Consider the following 19,171-nt stretch of genomic DNA (forward strand, 5'->3'; position numbering starts at 1 on the left):
AATTGGACAGACAGAGAACCTGAAATCATACCGACTCCAGCTGCAGCTGTCACAGCACGCAGCATTAAAGACACCATAGATAACAGCATTTCATTAAACAGAGCTTGTGGCCTTAATCTACCACTCTTTCCAACACAAACCTTTTTCAGTACATCTTTTTTAAGTTGCTTAAATACTTTTTTTTTTTTTTTTAAAAGCTAACTAATTATGTGAATTTTGGTGAACCAGTTTTCTAATCTGTCATCTCACCTCACGTAAGTGACACCGTGTGACCTTCTCTTATGTGACAGGCGTCCCAGTAAAAGCTGTTAAAGCAACTTTCAGCCTGATGTTGAGGCGTTGACTCATCTGTGTAGCGCTGATGGCTTCAGGATTACATCTTCATTTCCTCTGCCTAACAGACTAACAGTGGACGCAAAGAGAGCAGCAGCACAGAGAGCAGAGATGAGTCACGTCGGTTAAATCACAAGTGTGATGGAGAAGTTAAGAAAGGACGTGTTTCAGATAAGTAGCTGCGGGAAATTCTGCCCTACATTCAGTAATTGGCACAAGCAGCGCTTTCAATACTTCAGCTGCAATGTGAGACATTTTACACATCCTCATAAAAGAAGACACCAGCAGGAGCGGACAGCATGAAAAACAGTTTATTGACCCACTGATATGACATTTCTTTACAGAATAAATAGTGCAAGAGAGAAGTTACAATGAAGTGGCATAAAATCCACATCTGACCAACAACACAACAGTTTTTACATGAATCATGTGTGTGACTACGTGAGTGGAGGGTTTAGAAATCAGAAGTAGGTCTCATTCAATTCAAGCTGTATCACATTAGTTTAAATTGAACTGTGTCATATACCAACATTAAAAAAAAGACACCATTCAGAAATTGCACACGGTGATTATTCCTCTTTGTAATGACTCATCAGTCTTTTAGATGTTTTGCTATCAGACTGCCTGAGTGTCACTTTTCTGAGAAAGTAGATATGACACAACAGACGACAAACACTTGGCTCAGATACAACTTAAGATGAGCAACTCAAATACCCATATTAAAGGTATGTTTCAGTGGACGGAGGCAGGGCCAGTCGATTCAACGATACATTTTCAGTATTTCCTATCTTTATTCGTTGCAACACAGTCAAATAATCCCATGACTGACGTTAACTAACCATGTCACATGAAGACAAACATGAAAACTTCCACGTGAACAGATATCTTCCAAGACAGCAACAGGCTACTTACTGTACATAGCTTATTTTCAAGAGGCAACACTGCTGATGCTACATATCATTCAGTAATTATGACACCGTCATAACAGAAACACTTTCATAACTGTAATATATGTCAACACTGATACCAAGCAGCAGCTATATGGACGTGTGCTTTAGCAACTAAAAAACATGATCAGGATGGAGAGCTGGAACTAAAAGCCTCTGTGTACATTTTTCTCCAAAGCACCAGTTTCACAAAAAGTGTGGAGATTAACCACATTCACATCTTTCAATATGGGGTCAGTTCACATGGTATGAAACACACAGACAGATGATGCACACGCAGACACACCTGCACACATGTCGGTTCATTCAAGCACATGCTGTGAACAGATTTACCCGTCTGCACTTTCCCTATAAGCCTGTTATGTCAAGGCTTTAGAAGCCACGTCACAGTGGCATCAGTTGTCCTAATGTCCACCTCTAGTGACATGTCTTCAACTGATTTACGTCCAGTGTAAATGTACACTAACATATTGATGCTACATTTGTTTCTCTATCAGCCTTTTTGCCTTTTTTTGAGTATATTTTCAATACTGTCTTGGCATATAGTTGCATCTTTCTAGATGTGTCCTGTTGTTGGTGTTATTGTCTTTATTTGGTAGGAAACCTCCTTCTAAAACGAGTCAGGCTCATAAGATGTAAAATAAAAGTACTTGTAACTTTTTCCCTCTTTAAAAAAATACGAACACCTTGAGCGAATTTTAACAAATTGTACATTTTCAAATTTATTAATGACCTTTTCTTCAGACAAAGACTGTCATACAGCTATCAGAGAGCAGTTCTTCAATGTGCAAAATATATAGTGGGAATTCAAAGCTTTACTTGTCTCAAGATCAAGAACAATATGTAAATGTTTGTAGCGCTAGCTGTCCCATGGTGCTCTGACTAGTTGGAAAGACTAGTCAGTGAGCGTTACTTATATAATACTTGTGGAGGATTTTGGACCAACAAACCACGCTGGTATAATAGACCAAAGTGTGTAATATACTTATCAGTCCACCAGAGGATAACGTGTCTGAATCACGTATTGCCCAAGCGGTAACCAACCGTGACGTCGCCAAGCGGTAACCAACCGTGACGACGTCACCAAGCGGTAACCAACCGTGACATCGCCAAGCGGTAACCAACCGTGACGTCGCCAAGCGGTAACCAACCGTGACGACGTCGCCAAGCGGTAACCAACCGTGACGACGTCGCCAAGCGGTAACCAACCGTGACGACGTCGCCAAGCGGTAACCAACCGTGACGACGTCGCCAAGCGGTAACCAACCGTGATGACGTCGCCAAGCGGTAACCAACCGTGACGACGTCGCCAAGCGGTAACCAACCGTGACGACGCCAAGCGGTAACCAACCGTGACGTCACCAATTGGTTTGTGAACTGTTGTTCTGAAGCCTTGAGGTCAGATTTTGGCCGTCTTGCTGTTGTGGAGCCAGAAGTGACCATATTAGGAAGAGCTTGGGGAGGACTTAGTGGGGATCTGATCGCCCACTGACTGGTGAAACCTGACTGCACCACAGGCCTGTCAATAGAACAGACACACCTCCAAAAATACCACTTCTTAAGGCCTAATGCCCAATTAATGATGAGATTATTTTCAAAATGAATGAGTGACTTTAGCGAACGACACCATTATGACTCATGGAGACTTTGTATTTCATGAGAAGTTGATAGTAGGTGGCATTGCACCTTAAGGCATTTTCATATTGGCATACTTTTTCAGACCCAGAAGCTACGTCCACTTTTATATATAGCTTATGGTTTTGTCTCATCTAGGTGAGAAAACACATACATATGTATAACCAGGATCCAGGACAGTAATGTGATGAAGTAAAAAATGTCATAAAGTTAGAATAAGGAGGATGGAAAAAACACAAGACTTGAAGCTGTGAGACCAATGATTGAGTTCATGACAGAACAGATGTCGGTGTGGATCTCTTTCAAGTAAAGTTAGTAAGTTACTTACATAGCGTGATTTATTCAACTTACGTAAACATGCGTTAAATAACTTAAATAGTACTTAAGTACTACGATCTTTTCCTCAACGTTAACCATGTGGTTTTTGGGGCCCAAACCTAAAGCACTTCACTTTTCACACCTAAGACGAGACAAAGCGTGACCGTGACACGGTGACCTCTAGTGGACTGACAGGTGTGTGACCGTGTTGGACAAACAGACTGACCATTGGGCCGACTGTCATTTCCATCTGCGGCGTTACCTTCAATGGTCAACAATGAATACTCAGAACTAGATCGCGGTTTAGGAAAAGAAAAGCCTCAGATATATTTAGCTAAAGATTCTCTTCCAGTCATAAATGCAGAGCTGTATTCCTGTTAAGTGTGGAGGAACCTGTCCAGAGCTTCTTAACCAACCATTAATGTACAACAGGTGCAGGTCAAACTATGCAAAAGCACTTAGAAACACTTTAATGTTCATATTATCAGGGAAGGTCTGTTTTGTTTTCATAGCGTATCCTTTTGATTGTCATTGAGCACACTACCTGCCCAGCAGTACTGCATTTACTACAAGATATGGCACAAAAACATAACAATGTGCAACTTCAAGCTTTGGGCACTTAAAATCCTGAGGTAGCAAAATAATCTTTATATACATTAAAACTTCCTTCACATGGCTCTTCCTACCAAAAGTTTAGCTGTTTGGTTAAAATGTGAGTGTGACCGGTGTCCACAGACACCTCCTACAATAATTTGGCACCAGCAACAACCTGATGAAGCTCTCCGAGTGTGGCCGTGTCCTTCAGAGAGCAGCCTCAGGCAGCGAGAGAGGACAGTGTCTCCCAGTTTGCTCCCAGTCCACCGTGGTCCACCAGTGCCTGAACCAGCACTGATCTGCAGGACGGCAAGTCTAATCTTTGATGTCCTTGATAACGGACAGCTGAGACACAGTTTTCTTGACCCGCAGAGCAGTCAGTCGTGCAGCAGCGTTGGCGTACCAGCACTCTCTCATCAGTTTGCCCATCACACGCAGAGCCTGGTGTATCAGACAGTGTGACAAATATAAGAGCCAAAATATCACTTCATTGGGATTAAGTACTTCAATATAATATTTAATATTTGTGGTCGTGTTTGGTAGCTAAGAATGAATATGTTAGAAGAACACCACCAACTCTGTTAGGAAGTGGTTCAGAATAAAATGCATCAAACCTACAAGAGATGTAAGACGAGAGGGCGTGACCCTGTCAGTCAGGTCCCGAGGAGGATGAAGGTCAGAGGTGTTGTGTCATCTCCATGTGCTAATCTAACTTTGTGTATATCATCTGCCCAAACTTCTCATTTAAGTTTGTTTAGGTTTTTAGAAGGAAAATTCCACAGTTTTTATGTTGGCCGGTGTTGATGGTGAATGTTGTCAACTGAATCAATACATTCCTACATAAATTCTCTCTCGGGGAAGCAGCCACCAGCAGTTATTTGACATGTACAGTGACGGAGTTGGTGGATGGAGGAACTACGTGCTTACTGAGCTGCCACCAGGGGGCGCTCTAAACGCCGCACCAAAGAAATACCTTGTTCTCTTCGCTTGTCCTGCAACTAGCTACGTTTCCTGCAGTAAAAATGACATCACAAAAAGAGTGCACGGGATGTTTTGAACAAGGATACGTCTTACGTTACGTACATACACTTATGGTGTTGCTTGCTGTTGTACACACGGAAAGTAATGATAAAGTCATAAAAACCTTTAAATCGAGAAAGTTTGAGAAAGAAGTTCTTCCTGCTTTCTCACCTCTGTGCATCCTTCCAAGATTTGAATCTTGAGGTAATAAACCCTCCACAGACTTGGTCTAAGTTTGGATATAAATGAATGCAGGAGATCATTATTCATCTTTCTTTTCTCTTAAGAGTCAAGGCCAGCCCTTCCTCACCAGCAGAGGCTCAACCATTCAACAAGCACTTGTCTTGTAGCACGTATATACAGCAGTTGTCCCGGAGGTCACGGCATAAAGTGGTGTAATTATTAACTACGTTAGAAATAGTATCACAGTAACGACAATAACGACCTCCCAGAGGTTTGTCTGCCTCACCTCACAGCTCTGCCACTGATTGGGAACGTTGGGTCTGAGCTTCTGATCACAGACCACCTTCCTCATGTCGTCGACGGACGGATCTGAAGGCACCATGTCGTAATAAGGCAGCTGGAAATCCTCATGAAGTCCTGAAGGAAGAACAGCAATGAAGATTTTAATTATCATGTTCTCTTTCCTCAGTAACATCATGTTCTCTTTCTTCAGTAATATCATGTTCTCTTTCCTCAGTAATATCATGTTCTCTTTCTTCAGTAACATCATGTTCTCTTTCTTCAGTAATATCATGTTCTCTTTCTTCAGTAATATCATGTTCTCTTTCTTCAGTAATATCATGTTCTCTTTCTTCAGTAATATCATGTTCTCTTTCTTCAGTAACATCATGTTCTCTTTCTTCAGTAACATCATGTTCTCTTTCTTCAGTAATATCATGTTCTCTTTCTTCAGTAACATCATGTTCTCTTTCCTCAGTAACATCATGTTCTCTTTCTTCAGTAATATCATGTTCTCTTTCCTCAGTAACATCATGTTCTCTTTCTTCAGTAACATCATGTTCTCTTTCCTCAGTAACATCATGTTCTCTTTCTTCAGTAACATCATGTTCTCTTTCTTCAGTAACATCATGTTCTCTTTCTTCAGTAACATCATGTTCTCTTTCTTCAGTAATGTTCTCTTTCCTCATCATGTTCTCTTTCTTCAGTAACATCATGTTCTCTTTCTTCAGTAATATCATGTTCTCTTTCCTCAGTAACATCATGTTCTCTTTCTTCAGTAACATCATGTTCTCTTTCTTCAGTAACATCATGTTCTCTTTCTTCAGTAACATCATGTTCTCTTCAGTAACATCATGTTCTCTTTCTTCAGTAACATCATGTTCTCTTTCTTCAGTAACATCATGTTCTCTTTCTTCAGTAACATCATGTTCTCTTTCCTCAGTAACATCATGTCAGTAACATCATGTTCTCTTCAGTAACATCATGTTCTCTTTCTTCAGTAACATCATGTTCTCTTTCATGTTTCAGTAACATCATGTTCTCTTTCTTCAGTAACATCATGTTCTCTTTCCTCAGTAACATCATGTTCTCTTTCTTCAGTAACATCAATCATGTTCTCTTTCTTCAGTAATATCATGTCAGTAACATCATGTTTCTTTCTTCAGTAACATCATGTTCTCTTTCTTCAGTAACATCATGTTCTCTTTCCTCAGTAACATCATGTTCTCTTTCTTCAGTAACATCATGTTCTCTTCAGTAATATCATGTTCTCTTTCTTCAGTAACATCATGTTCTCTTTCTTCAGTAACATCATGTTCTCTTTCTTCAGTAACATCATGTTCTCTTTCTTCAGTAACATCATGTTCTCTTTCCTCAGTAACATCATGTTCTCTTTCTTCAGTAATATCATGTTCTCTTTTCAGTAACATCATGTTCTCATCATGTTCTCTTCAGTAACATCATGTTTTCTTCAGTAACATCATGTTCTCTTTCCTCAGTAACATCATGTTCTCTTTTCAGTAACATCATGTTCTCTTTCTTCAGTAATATCATGTCAGTCATCATGTTCTCTTCAGTAATGTTCTCTTTCTTCAGTAATATCATGTTCTCTTTCCTCAGTAACATCATGTTCTCTTTCTTCAGTAACATCATGTTCTCTTTCCTCAGTAACATCATGTTCTCTTCAGTAACATCATGTTCTCTTTCTTCAGTAACATCATGTTCTCTTCAGTAACATCATGTTCTCTTTCTTCAGTAACATCATGTTCTCTTTCTTCAGTAATATCATGTTCTCTTTCCTCAGTAATATCATGTTCTCTTTCCTCAGTAACATCATGTTCTCTTCAGTAACATCATGTTCTCTTTCCTCAGTAACATCATGTTCTCTTCAGTAACATCATGTTCTCTTTCTTCAGTAATATCATGTTCTCTTTCCTCAGTAACATCATGTTCTCTTCAGTAACATCATGTTCTCTTTCTTCAGTAATATCATGTTCTCTTTTCAGTAACATCATGTTCTCTTTCTTCAGTAACATCATGTTCTCTTTCTTCAGTAACATCATGTTCTCTTTCCTCAGTAACATCATGTTCTCTTCAGTAACATCATGTTCTCTTTCTTCAGTAATATCATGTTCTCTTTCCTCAGTAACATCATGTTCTCTTCAGTAACATCATGTTCTCTTTCTTCAGTAATATCATGTTCTCTTTCTTCAGTAACATCATGTTCTCTTTCTTCAGTAATATCATGTTCTCTTTCCTCAGTAACATCATGTTCTCTTCAGTAACATCATGTTCTCTTTCTTCAGTAACATCATGTTCTCTTCAGTAACATCATGTTCTCTTTCCTCAGTAACATCATGTTCTCTTTCTTCAGTAACATCATGTTCTCTTCAGTAATATCATGTTCTCTTTCTTCAGTGTTACGACCCACTGGAAGTACAAGCAACAACAAAGGCCACTGACTTAGTTATACTTTTATTATATAGTTATAGTTTCATCTTCTGTGTTGAGTATGAGCCATTATCTGTGTGTGTGTGTGTGTGTGTGTGTGTGTGTGTGTGTGTGTGTGTGTGTGTGTGTGTGTGTGTGTGTGTGTGTGTGTGTGTGTGTGTGTGTGTGTGTGTGTGTGTGTGTGTGTGTGTGTGTGTGTGTGTGTGTGTGTGTGTGTGTGTGTGTGTGTGTGTGTGTGTGTGTGTGTGTGTGTGTGTGTGTGTGTGTGTGTGTGTGTGTGTGTGTGTGTGTGTGTGTGTGTGTGTGTGTGTGTGTGTGTGTGTGTGTGTGTGTGTGTGTGTGTGTGTGTGTGTGTGTGTGTGTGTGTGTGTGTGTGTGTGTGTGTGTGTGTGTGTGTGTGTGTGTGTGTGTGTGTGATTTCAGCTACCTCTAACAGAACATCTTCTAGCCAGTTCCCAGAACACCAGGCCCAGTGAATAGATGTCCGCCCGTTTGAAAGACTCGAAGATGTGCATATTGATGGTCTCGTCCAGGATCTCTGGGGCCATGTACCTGCAGAGGACAAAACAATTAAAGCCTAATGAATAAAAAGCCCAGGACCTCTTGGAATGATTGCTTCATCAATTTGTGCGTGAGAAAGTTTGTCCTGTGTTCTCTGAATCTAAAACTGCAGGTCACGGCGTCACATTTTGAAGTTTTGCATCTCATCAACTTTTAGTTGAGCTTCTTACCAGTAGGAGTTGCCAAAGTCTAAAACCTTGAAATTCTCACATTCAAGGTCTGTGTTCCTCATGACATACTTCTCTTAGTACAACAACATATGGTACTCTTACATGTTAGCACACTGACTTGTGTGGTATCTGATTTTAAGCAGGATATTGTTGTCTCAAATCACACTGCATCTTTTCATACTTCACAATGTGAACGCACTCAAATCTGTAAGTAAATAAATACGTCACTTGGAACGCAGCAAAGGTCTCCGACCGGTCCACAACATAGAAATAAACACGTGTTGTTCATACCTCGTCTGGTTGTATCATTCTTGCATCAGTCCTGTTTGCTCTTTCACACCAGATAACTTGAGGTTTCATGACTTTTGTTCAGCATTTTTCTCACCAGATTTCAACATCAGTGCTGGTTTGTGCACCGTGTTCACAGCCTGCTGCAACGTTATGAACCGTCCCGACTCTTCAGGTCGTCTGGGACTGGTCCACCTTTCTGTTACACTGCACAGTAACTCTCACTATTGTATTTTTTTTATTTCTATTTGTATTTTTTACATTTGAACTCAATGCCTGCTTCATGTTTCATGTGAAGCACTTTGAATTGCCTTGTTGCTGAATTGAACTCACCTAAACATGATGCCTTGACTAGACAACAACGACTAATATGTAAACCGCTTGGAGCATATCAAATAAACGCCCCGGTTTTAAGGCACTTCAATTTCCCCTTTTTGCGTGTTAATTGTGTTTCATGACATAAATCTGACCTCTTAGTTCCCACTCTGTGGTTGGACGGTATGTCGATGGTGTTTGAGCCGGAGTCGTGTTTCACAGCCAAACCCAGGTCAGCGATGACTGCCGTCCCGTTCTTACTCACCAGGACATTTTTAGACTTCAGGTCTCGGTGAGCAATGGCAGGTTTCCCTACAAGCAGGAAGGCAACAAATAAGGTTATGAACCCAACATTTTTTATTTAGATTACAGCATATGTGAGGAAACTTTCACAGGCATAATGTCATGTAATATCATCATATCAGAGCATGTTTTACAGTGAAGTTACACTACTGGTGAATTGATTAGTGATTTATTGATGAGTCAACTGACATAAAATGTAACACCAGCAAATTGTAAAAATAAATGAATCCTTTATGTAACTTGTAATCCTAAATATTTGTGATGTGCAGCTTCTCCAAAGTGAGGAATTGTTGTTTTTTCTGCTTGATATTGTGGTACATTAAACATATTCAGGTTTTGAATTAATGAACAAAGTTGTCACGTGGAGATCTGGGAAACTGAAAAGTGGTGAGCATTATTATCATTATTTTATACAGACTAAAGGGCAAATTGAATTTTTTTTTTTTCAAGTGATTAACAGATTAATTGTTAATGAATGATCTTTACTTTAAGCCTGTAAATTCTCTGATATGATGTCATTGCTCAACAATTTATGCTCTTCGTTTACTAAGTGCAGTCGTACCTTGTGTGCCAATGATTTCCATGTGGAGATGTGCCAGCCCACTGGCTATGGACAAAGCCAGAACAATCATGCCTTCCACTGAGACTGTGTACCTGTTCAGGTAATCATACAGGGAGCCGTGCTCATGGTACTCTGACACCAACCAGAGCTGAGTCCACGAGCCGTTATCTGCACAACACAGCGAATCATACGGTCACATACTGGAACATTTACCTCTAATTTGTAGTTGATTAAATCAGGTTTGAGTATCTAGTTCTGTCACCTTTGTTATCAGCAGCAATAAAACCCAGGATGTTCTCATGCCTGAGCATGATAGTCTGATAAATCTCTGCTTCACGGAACCACGACCTCTCGTCCCTGGAGGAGAAGATCTTCACGGCCACGTCCTCTCCCCGCCACTTGCCCCGCCACACCTCACCGAATCGACCTTTTCCGATGGTCTCCTGCAGGACGATGGTTCGAGCTATGGTTCGCTGGACCAGCAGTGGTAGGCCTGCAAGATGGAAAGGACATTATAACGACAGCAACACTGAGCAGCAGACGGTCAGGGAAAAATAGAAAACGCATGAATAAATCCTGAAGAGTTTCTGAAATTCATGTCATTCATCATTACATTTTACTTGCTTCGCCAGCTCAAAGAGGAAATGATCACAAATCGTATCATCATCACATCAGCTGTGATACCGAGCAGCTTTTCTCTCACCTGATCCGGAGCCCGACGTGCTCATGTCATAGATCAGCTCTTTGAGATGTTTGTCAGGGGACATTAGCATCTGGTCGTCCAGAGGCTCCTCGGGGTCCTGCTTGTGGGCCGGGCTGTAGGCACAACGGTGGCCCTGCACAGCGAACACACCGAGCAGGATCCCCACACACAGGAGGCAGGAGGGCACCAGGATCACCACCGCGAGCTGCAGCCTGCTCCAACCAGGTTCTTCCAAAGGCGTCTCTGAAAAACACAATACAGCCAACACTGTTAGACAATCATTGTTTCTGAATATGCTAATTCAGTTGTTAGGAATCAATAGAAGGGGAGAGGATTTGTAATCATGTTCATTGTGTCTGAGCTCCCTGTAGCTGCTGCGCCCCCTGGTGGCTGTTGCTAACCGTGGCAACAGTGTGGAGAAATGAATCTCAACAGGACGACATATTATCAGTGGCACATAACGACTACTAAAACATATCGACAGCTCTGTCTGATGGACTAATCTGCAGAAGAACACTTTTCTGACTTTTTGAAAAGCCCAACAAAATGAAGACAACATTTTGAGAAGTGTAAATCGTCCATTTGGCAGACACAAAGTTATGTTTTTATCATGCCTCTTCATTTAAAATAGATGTGAAGCACTGACTGAGAAGGAGGTGCACAGGGACTTTGTAATAAAATTGTAGGTTTGGCAAAACAAGGTAACCGGACATTTGTCTCTGTGACCTTCCTTCTGTCTGTCGGTGGACACAAACACAAACATCAGAGCGGGTGGACGCTGTGATAATAAGAGATGAACCACTGCAGCACGAGGCTGAAATTAAATGACTGCTCTGGGGAAATACAGAGAGGGAAAATGTTGTAACTTAGATTTGGCCAACCTGAAAGCCTCATATTAAGTCCAGGAATGATTGCAGGAGCTAATAACTCTTTCAGCATACACGCACCACATGCGAGTCGTGTAATCATGCAGACTTGGAAAAGCAATAACTAATAAAGTTTTTCCATGTTTCTTCATCCTTTCCGTCATCTCAAATCCCAGATGTGTGAAATGTCCTCACCACCAGATCCTCAAACATGCAACATCTGCAGATGAGCCAGTGTGCAACGCAACACATCGTGAACTAAAACACAGTTTCCCAAGACGTCTTCAGCCTTTTACCGACATACAAGTCCTGCCGGGTGTCCGGCTGGAGCCGAGCACATGTGGTGCAAAACAAGACTTTGCTCTCTTCAGGCCCAGTAGCATCAGGCCCTGACCTGACTGAGGTACGGGACGCATTCACAGAAGCTTTTCAACTGTTTGTTTGACACTATATCTACATACATGTTTGGAAATTAGGTATAGAAGTAAACAGAGGTTAAGATGAGACATGATGAGACTCCATTCATTCCACAGTGGGGACATTTTGTAGTCACAGCAGCTTCAGAATACAGGTAAGAAAGACAAGTTCACAGAAAGAAAAACATTACAAATACGCACACAATAATAAAATACAGTAGAATAGAGTAGAATGAAAAGGATTTTTTTTTTTTTGAAAAATGTAAAAAAAAATGTAAAAAAAGTACCAATGTATAAATATATACAGTGAAATGTTAGTATAAATATTTCTGAATGAAGAAAAACTGTATTATTGTTAGATATATTGTTAATTGCTCAGTATATATTATGTATAAATCATCTCTGTTCACGTGTTGAAAGACACTTGACTAAATTGTAAAGCCACTGACCCACAACTTTACAACTATACAGGCCTTCTATCTTTGAAATCACAGAACGGCCATGAACGAACATAAAGTATGTTTGTAGAAGAAATAAATAACAGATTTGATGAGCTCACGTGCTGCTATTTAGTAGAGCAGTGGAACTGATTGATTGTGGTGTCCTCATTCACAGTCAGCTCCATCACAGCCTCGGGGTGCAGCTCCACCCGTCCCATCAACACTCTGCAGCACCTTACACTTTAAATCTGCTCTATTACATCTGGGTTTTTGTATAAAGTGAGCACAGATTAACGAGGCCATCAAATTATCTTCGATGAATAAATCAGCGGGGAGAAAAACTTTCTCAGATTTTGTGTCACAAATTAAATATGGACTAATGTTTATTTCTCACTGTGACCACGAGTAAATATTTTCAATAGTGATTATGCAGGAAAAAGAAACCTTAGTATGCACGAGTCACCAGAATATACAGCTGGGTTTCCCCTCACTCCAGGTGATTTTGTTTTGTACTTACTACTTTATACTTTTCAGAAACTTATGTGCCAATCTGAAACAAATCATCAGTTAATCCATTAGTTAATCACCAGATAATCTGCAACAATTTTGATAATCAATTAACAGTTCAAATTACTTTTTAAGCAAAACATTTCCGCTTCCAATTTAAATATTTCATGCTTTTCTTCTTCCTGTGTGATGATCAACTAAACATCTTGAAGATTTGAACTGTTGGTTGAATAAAATATCAGAAGCGTTTTCCCTGTTTTCAGATTTTTACAGTTTCTTGATTAACATGGGATCATAACATAAACGAACTCCAATGTGTTTCTAGAGGTGTCCATAATGATGTGTTGATGACTGATTTCATTAATTAGAATGAAAAAACAACAAACAGTTCAAACCAGGCCAGTTAGAAACCACTCAGTCCTGAGCACCGTGACACCGTCACAGAAAACAGCTTCATTTTCCTTTTATAAAGCTGAGCTGAAAAACATTTTCAAATGAACAGTGGGGCACATGATATCTCTATGTGTAATGTCTGGGTGGGGATGCACTTACGGACAATTATGACCTGTGCCTGCAGTTTTTCTCTGCTCCAGAGAGCATTTTAACATTTTTCATCTTGTTTTTTTGTTTTTTTTGGCCCACAGTTTTGCTAATTTGGTCCCGCTTTCATCAACCTGAGCAGCAGCAGCAGGCAAAAAGCTCTGCTACACCCACGGTGCTGAATCTTCCCAGCACCAAACAGCAGACAGGCCAAGTTAGCAAGCAGCTGGTGAACACAGTGGAGCGTTAAGGAGCCAAAAGAGGCGTGAGGATGAAAGAAACACGACGCTAAATTATAGCTAATGTTATTCAACTTCAACATTACAAAGCCTTAGCATGTCCAACCTGTGTGTTGTCTGACTTAGTGATAATATTCAGCCCCCAACTGGCAAAAACGACTTATTAATGACCCAAATTAGGGTTACGAGGGTCACTTTCAAATAAATAGAACAAATTAAATACGTTAACTCTGCAAACCCACCATGCCATGTGTCATATCCAGAGGTGGGAGTAACACCCCTCTGTTTTAAGGCCAGCTTCCACCCAGCACACCCATGAGAGGCTTTTAGGACTGCATGCCTGACAGAGTATTTATTTATAAATCAGGGGAGGGAGGGGGAGGATCACTAGCCGCGCGCCGTCCCATAGCCTCTGCCAGATTTGTTATGTCACAGGATCTAGGAGGATCAGCATCCACCCGTCTAGCCGGGACCAGAATCACTGGGAAATCCCACACCGATTGGGTCCGTGTTACTGTTGACTGAATGTTACTGAAAACTAACATTAACATTATCTGAGGAAGTATAAATCACTTTTTTCCAACATTTGATATCATTTTGGTGTCTTTCTCTTTGTTAAATTCATATTTAAAATGAACTAAAACTCAATCGACAGCATCAGTTGAACAGCAGCATGTCGGCAGTACCTGGGCGTAGGTGCAGAGTCTCGTTGTTGCAGAAGTCGGTGAAGCAGCAGCTCCTCTTGGAGACGTTCCTGGAGCTGTAGCAGAAGACCTGGCCCTTCATCTCGGAGGGCGACAGGCACGACTTCACCGTCTCCTCCCTCCCGTCAATCAGCATCACCGAGTTCCAGCAGGCGCCGTCTGTGGTCGTCTCACAGGTGTGGTTGGCACACAGGTGGCACACACACTTCAGACCTGAAAGACGTAGCACCACGCAAGAAGGTGAGCTCACTATTTCCCCAACAGACACAACAGTAGGGAATTAATTGATTTGTGAAACCGCCGAGGGGGGAAAGGGACACTAGATAAACAGTTTATCTCCCAGACTTGCATGGCCAGTGGTGTTAGAAGCAGGATGCTCCTGTTACATAAGCAGGTCCCTGCTCTTAAATGGCGGGAGGTGGAGGAACCAGAGTAATGCCTCTTAGTTTAACACCCACATAATCTTATGTTCCACTTGGAGCTGCTGTCATTCTTTGTTTGATAAGCCGAAGAGTGACTGATAAGCAAGACTTCACTGAATGCTCACTAGAAAGAAAAAAACTCAAAGTAAATATTGCACATTATTTGATTTGTGCTATTTTTAAGTGTATTAGTTTACACAAACTAAAATATATTCAATCTTAGCCTTGTGGAAGTCAAGCTCACGCACATTTCTACTTTGTAAAGACTTAACAATATAAAAAAAAAAAATTAAAAAAAAATGCATTTTCAGAACAGCTCAATAATTACTTACTGCTGTAGTTATTAGTAAATGTTACTGACAGGAATAAAAAAAAAAAGTGCATTTTGAAGAGTGTTTCCAGTCACAGATGGAGCGCCTGACTTTGCTGTCATGAAAGACCGTGGCACCCGTTGTGTGGTGTACATTCAATTCCTTGTTTTTGTAATGGGATATATTGACAATTAGAAAATACAAAATATAATTTTCATTGGGTTTTATAAAGGTCTCCAGCAGTGAGATAAACCTTTACATAAAATCAGCAGGCAACAGAAGACATCAAGTCTTCAGTTCAGGGTAGGACTTACTGGGATATGACAAAGAAAATCTTTTACTGCTAGTTGCTTACTAACATTTTCAAGGACAATTAAGTTTCAATATACTGTTGCTCTGTGACAAAATTTTCATTTTTTTTTTTTAAGCAGATGAACGACTGAGCATTGCTATGATTACTCCGGTCTTTAATCATGTATGGTGGTGACGAGGTCATGTATTACCAATTTCTCCATATTCAACATTATTAATAACAAAAGGCCGGGTTTGAGGAGTAAGTACTCAAAACGGTGGCGAGCTCTAACGTTATCAAAGTGGTGGCTAACAAACTTCTTTTTCCACTGATTTCATTTAATCAAAGTAAATAAACATAATACTTCAGTGTGTTCATCGCTCTGCATCTTCCTCCACATCAGATCTATTGCACTATTTCCCTAAAAGTCCAGCATCTACAGTTTCACATCTCCTGTGATGAAATGATGATGAGTATAGTGGAAGGTTGATCTTTTGACATCTGAAGGATGCTCTCCGGCCCCTCCGATAAATCTCCCACATTATATTCACACACCTCGCCGTTGCCTTTTTTTTTCTCTCCCTGTTCAGTATTTAACTTCATATACTGATGACAGAGTCAACAGTTTAAATACCTCAGCACGTTTTGATGTAGTGAATGTGCAACAACAAACTAAATAAACTTCGAAAAGAGAACCAGAAATTGATTAAAGTTGAGCAGATGCAGTGAAGTGAACAGTATAGTTCAACAATGAAAAAACCCCTCTTATGGAACTGGAGCTTTGCTGTGATTATTAATAAAGCAGTCTGTATTAAAATCAGTGCTTTTAAAGCTGCTTTTGCAGCCGTTTGTCCTTGAAGGATAAAAACTTGTTTTGTGCATTGTGGACATAATCCAGACTGAATTTAACAGAAAACATTGAATCAGGACAGTAGTTTAGACATCACACATATTCCCACAAATGCTAGAGTGCCTGAGCATGTTTCATCATCCTCCAAGAACTAGTGACATGTCTGGAAAGCTCTGCAGCTCCTTTAAATCCTGGAGGCAAAATGAATCATGTCCTCAAGCTTCACTAAGAGCTCTCGGAGATGCTCATTTAGCTATTGATGCTATAACAAGTGGAAGATTGTCTTATTTGTCTCAGTGTTTGTAACATATTGGAAGGAAATTGGACCAAACTGACTCATTAAGAAAAAAAGAAAAAAGGCTTGACAACCCTGAAGCAGACAGATCCTCAGAACTAGTAAGATATGATATCAACAGATTGTGGAGCAGTGGAAGAGCAGGATTTGCCAAAGTTCTGCACGACCTTCAGTTGCTTTAAGTAAAAATGTTTTTAATGCAGAGAATGTAGAAGCTTTCTGATATTTGTATTGTTAAATCTGTTTATTATTGTGTAATTATTCGGATACAAATCCAATTCAGAGAGGTGCTGAGAGGCTTACAGAGCAGTTTAACTATCGAGGCATTAAGCAATAATGAAAAGTACCACACATGCATCATATTGCAAATAAATAAATTAGAGAGAGGAATGCAACCCAGAGTCAGTACTAACAATATCCTTCCACTGCCGTTATACATTTACCTGTTGATTTCAGTGAGGAAAAAAAACACTCTGCTGAATTTTCACATATCGTTAAAAAACCCAATAAGTGTACTTCATTCATTTGCACACAAGAAATGGCAGATTACAGACACACCCACCCGCCACATTAAAACTGTACGAAAACAGCTCCCAGAAATACTTCTGTGAAACAGGCACACGTTTCACTTTTGAAGAGTTAAACTTGAAGTCGTATTCTATGGTTCGGTTTATGAGCCTGTTGTGATTTCAGGTTTTAGGTGCGTAGCTGCGTGACATCGGACTCTACATGTATTGGTTGTGTTTGTGTTGCCAGCAGCTGCTGGAGGCTCATTCACACATGTCATCAAACGCAGCGTTACAGTCTGCGGGTGCAGCTGCTCCATAATATCGAAATGGGGATGCAGAATAAATAAGAACTGCAACCAAGGATTATTTTCATCATCAATTAACCTGATGACTATTTTCTTAATGAATCGTTTGGTCTCTAAAATATCTGAAATAGGTGAAACATTTTAATCAAACTTTCCTAAATCCCAAAGTAACATATCTAAATCAGTTGTTGTGTTCAATCAGCGGCACAAAAGCCAAAGACATTCTGGTTTTATCATATAAGAAAATGCAAATGCCGACATTAGAGACTGGAAGCAGAGAATAGTCTGTATACATATCATTTTCCTCATTTCTATATAAATGAGTGAAACAGGCAATCAATTAAGAAAATGATTTCAGATTAATTATGAACAATCCACTAATTCCCTAAAATCTAGTATGAATTCAGTAAACAAAGGGTATTGAAACTTTCCTCAGAGATATAAAAAGAGGCAAAAGTTTGCAAAAAAACACCATTTAGATCTCTGAGATGTTTTATGAGACAAAGTTTAAAGTTATGCCCAAAGACTGTTCTCTCCACTCTGTCACAACATGAGCACTAAGGAGGAATAAAACTGACAATATTCTATGTTTTGGAAATTCTGTTCAGCTAAATCTATTTTTCTGTTTTTATTTTGAGTGAGCTATTTTGGACACCTTGCTGTCAATCAACTCCCACCTCCATACACATGACTTCACATGGAAAACAGGTTGTTAGTAGGAGGTAACTTACATGTTTCTTTATATAACTGGTCTTTGCAGCCAGAAAAAAACCTTTGTATAGTCGTATCGGTGCTCTTTGATTTAACGTCTGTTGGTATAAAATAAGGTGTCCTTCAAAAGGTTAATAAACTTAATTCGTGGTGTTTGATGACATCATTCTTCCGTTTAGTTAATAGCTGCCTGCAAAATACAGCACGACGGATTTAAAAAGTCAACTAAATTACACCGCCCTCGGTCTGTATTGAAAGGTGCACTGTATGCAGTAAGATACGTCACATAAAACTTGAAAACAATGAAATGTACTGAATTTACATATTTGATTACACCGACAGTGTACCTGTAGTCAGCTGGGCGACAGACAGGACGATCAACGCCGCTTGAAAGCTCTGCTTCCCGGGACAAGTCATGGCCAGAGCCGCATCTGCTCCTCCGACGCAGGTTCGCGCAGCTACTCTACAGACAAGAAAAGCCAAAACACGCACATTGCGGTGAAGTCCGTCGGCGGGTCACCCCGACACCAAAGTCCCACGCAGTGAACCAGCGGCCAGGAAACTGTAAAACGGAATTCGCTCCGCCTCTGTTGACTGTGATTTAAGAGGATTATCGCTGCAGACCTCTGATAGAGACATGTGAACGGCAGCCCGGGAAAAAGTGGTGCTGCACATCCATTTAACTGCTGCAGGTCCGCAGAAACACCACCTCCTCCTGGGAATGACCTCATGAAGACAAATGGTTCACGTTACCCTGAATAGTTCAATGTAATCAAGAGTTCTCATGAAAAATGACAAACTCTAAAAATGCAAACAGGCCAATATGCACAATTCATGACTAATAAACAAGACCTCTGAACTCCTTGTAGAGAACAACAGACTATCTCAAAGTGAAAATGAACATTACAGTCAATTTGAGGATGAAGCACAAACTTTTTTCCAACATGCATGTGTACATACAGGTGTACATGCATGTGTACATACAGGTGTACATGCATGTGTACATGCAGGTGTACATGCAGGTGTACATGCAGGTGGGCCTACAGAGTCTATGGCAACATGCTGTTTCTCTGCTGCTACATGGGTGGATGAAGCTTTGAAT

The 19,171-nt window shown here is 40.3% G+C and overlaps 1 protein-coding gene across 1 annotated transcript; it reads right to left on the reverse strand.

Annotated features, from left to right (window-relative positions):
• Nucleotides 1-634: 634 nt before the first annotated feature.
• On the reverse strand, nucleotides 635-18,703 carry LOC138623142 (activin receptor type-1C). The gene is made up of 9 exons (XM_069702456.1): nucleotides 18,417-18,703; nucleotides 14,357-14,587; nucleotides 10,663-10,905; nucleotides 10,222-10,452; nucleotides 9,960-10,127; nucleotides 9,250-9,406; nucleotides 8,188-8,312; nucleotides 5,317-5,447; nucleotides 635-4,268 (listed from the first exon to the last, which is right to left on the reverse strand). The coding sequence occupies exons 1-9, from the start codon at nucleotides 18,484-18,486 to the stop codon at nucleotides 4,143-4,145; spliced, it is 1,482 nt and encodes a 493-aa protein (XP_069558557.1). The 5' UTR covers nucleotides 18,487-18,703; the 3' UTR covers nucleotides 635-4,142.
• Nucleotides 18,704-19,171: the final 468 nt, after the last annotated feature.

This window comes from Brachyistius frenatus, unplaced genomic scaffold (assembly GCF_029030835.1).
Source record: "Brachyistius frenatus isolate BFR_SWC_R1_liver_20210118 unplaced genomic scaffold, ASM2903083v1 Contig_42, whole genome shotgun sequence".
NCBI lineage: Eukaryota > Metazoa > Chordata > Actinopteri > Embiotocidae > Brachyistius > Brachyistius frenatus.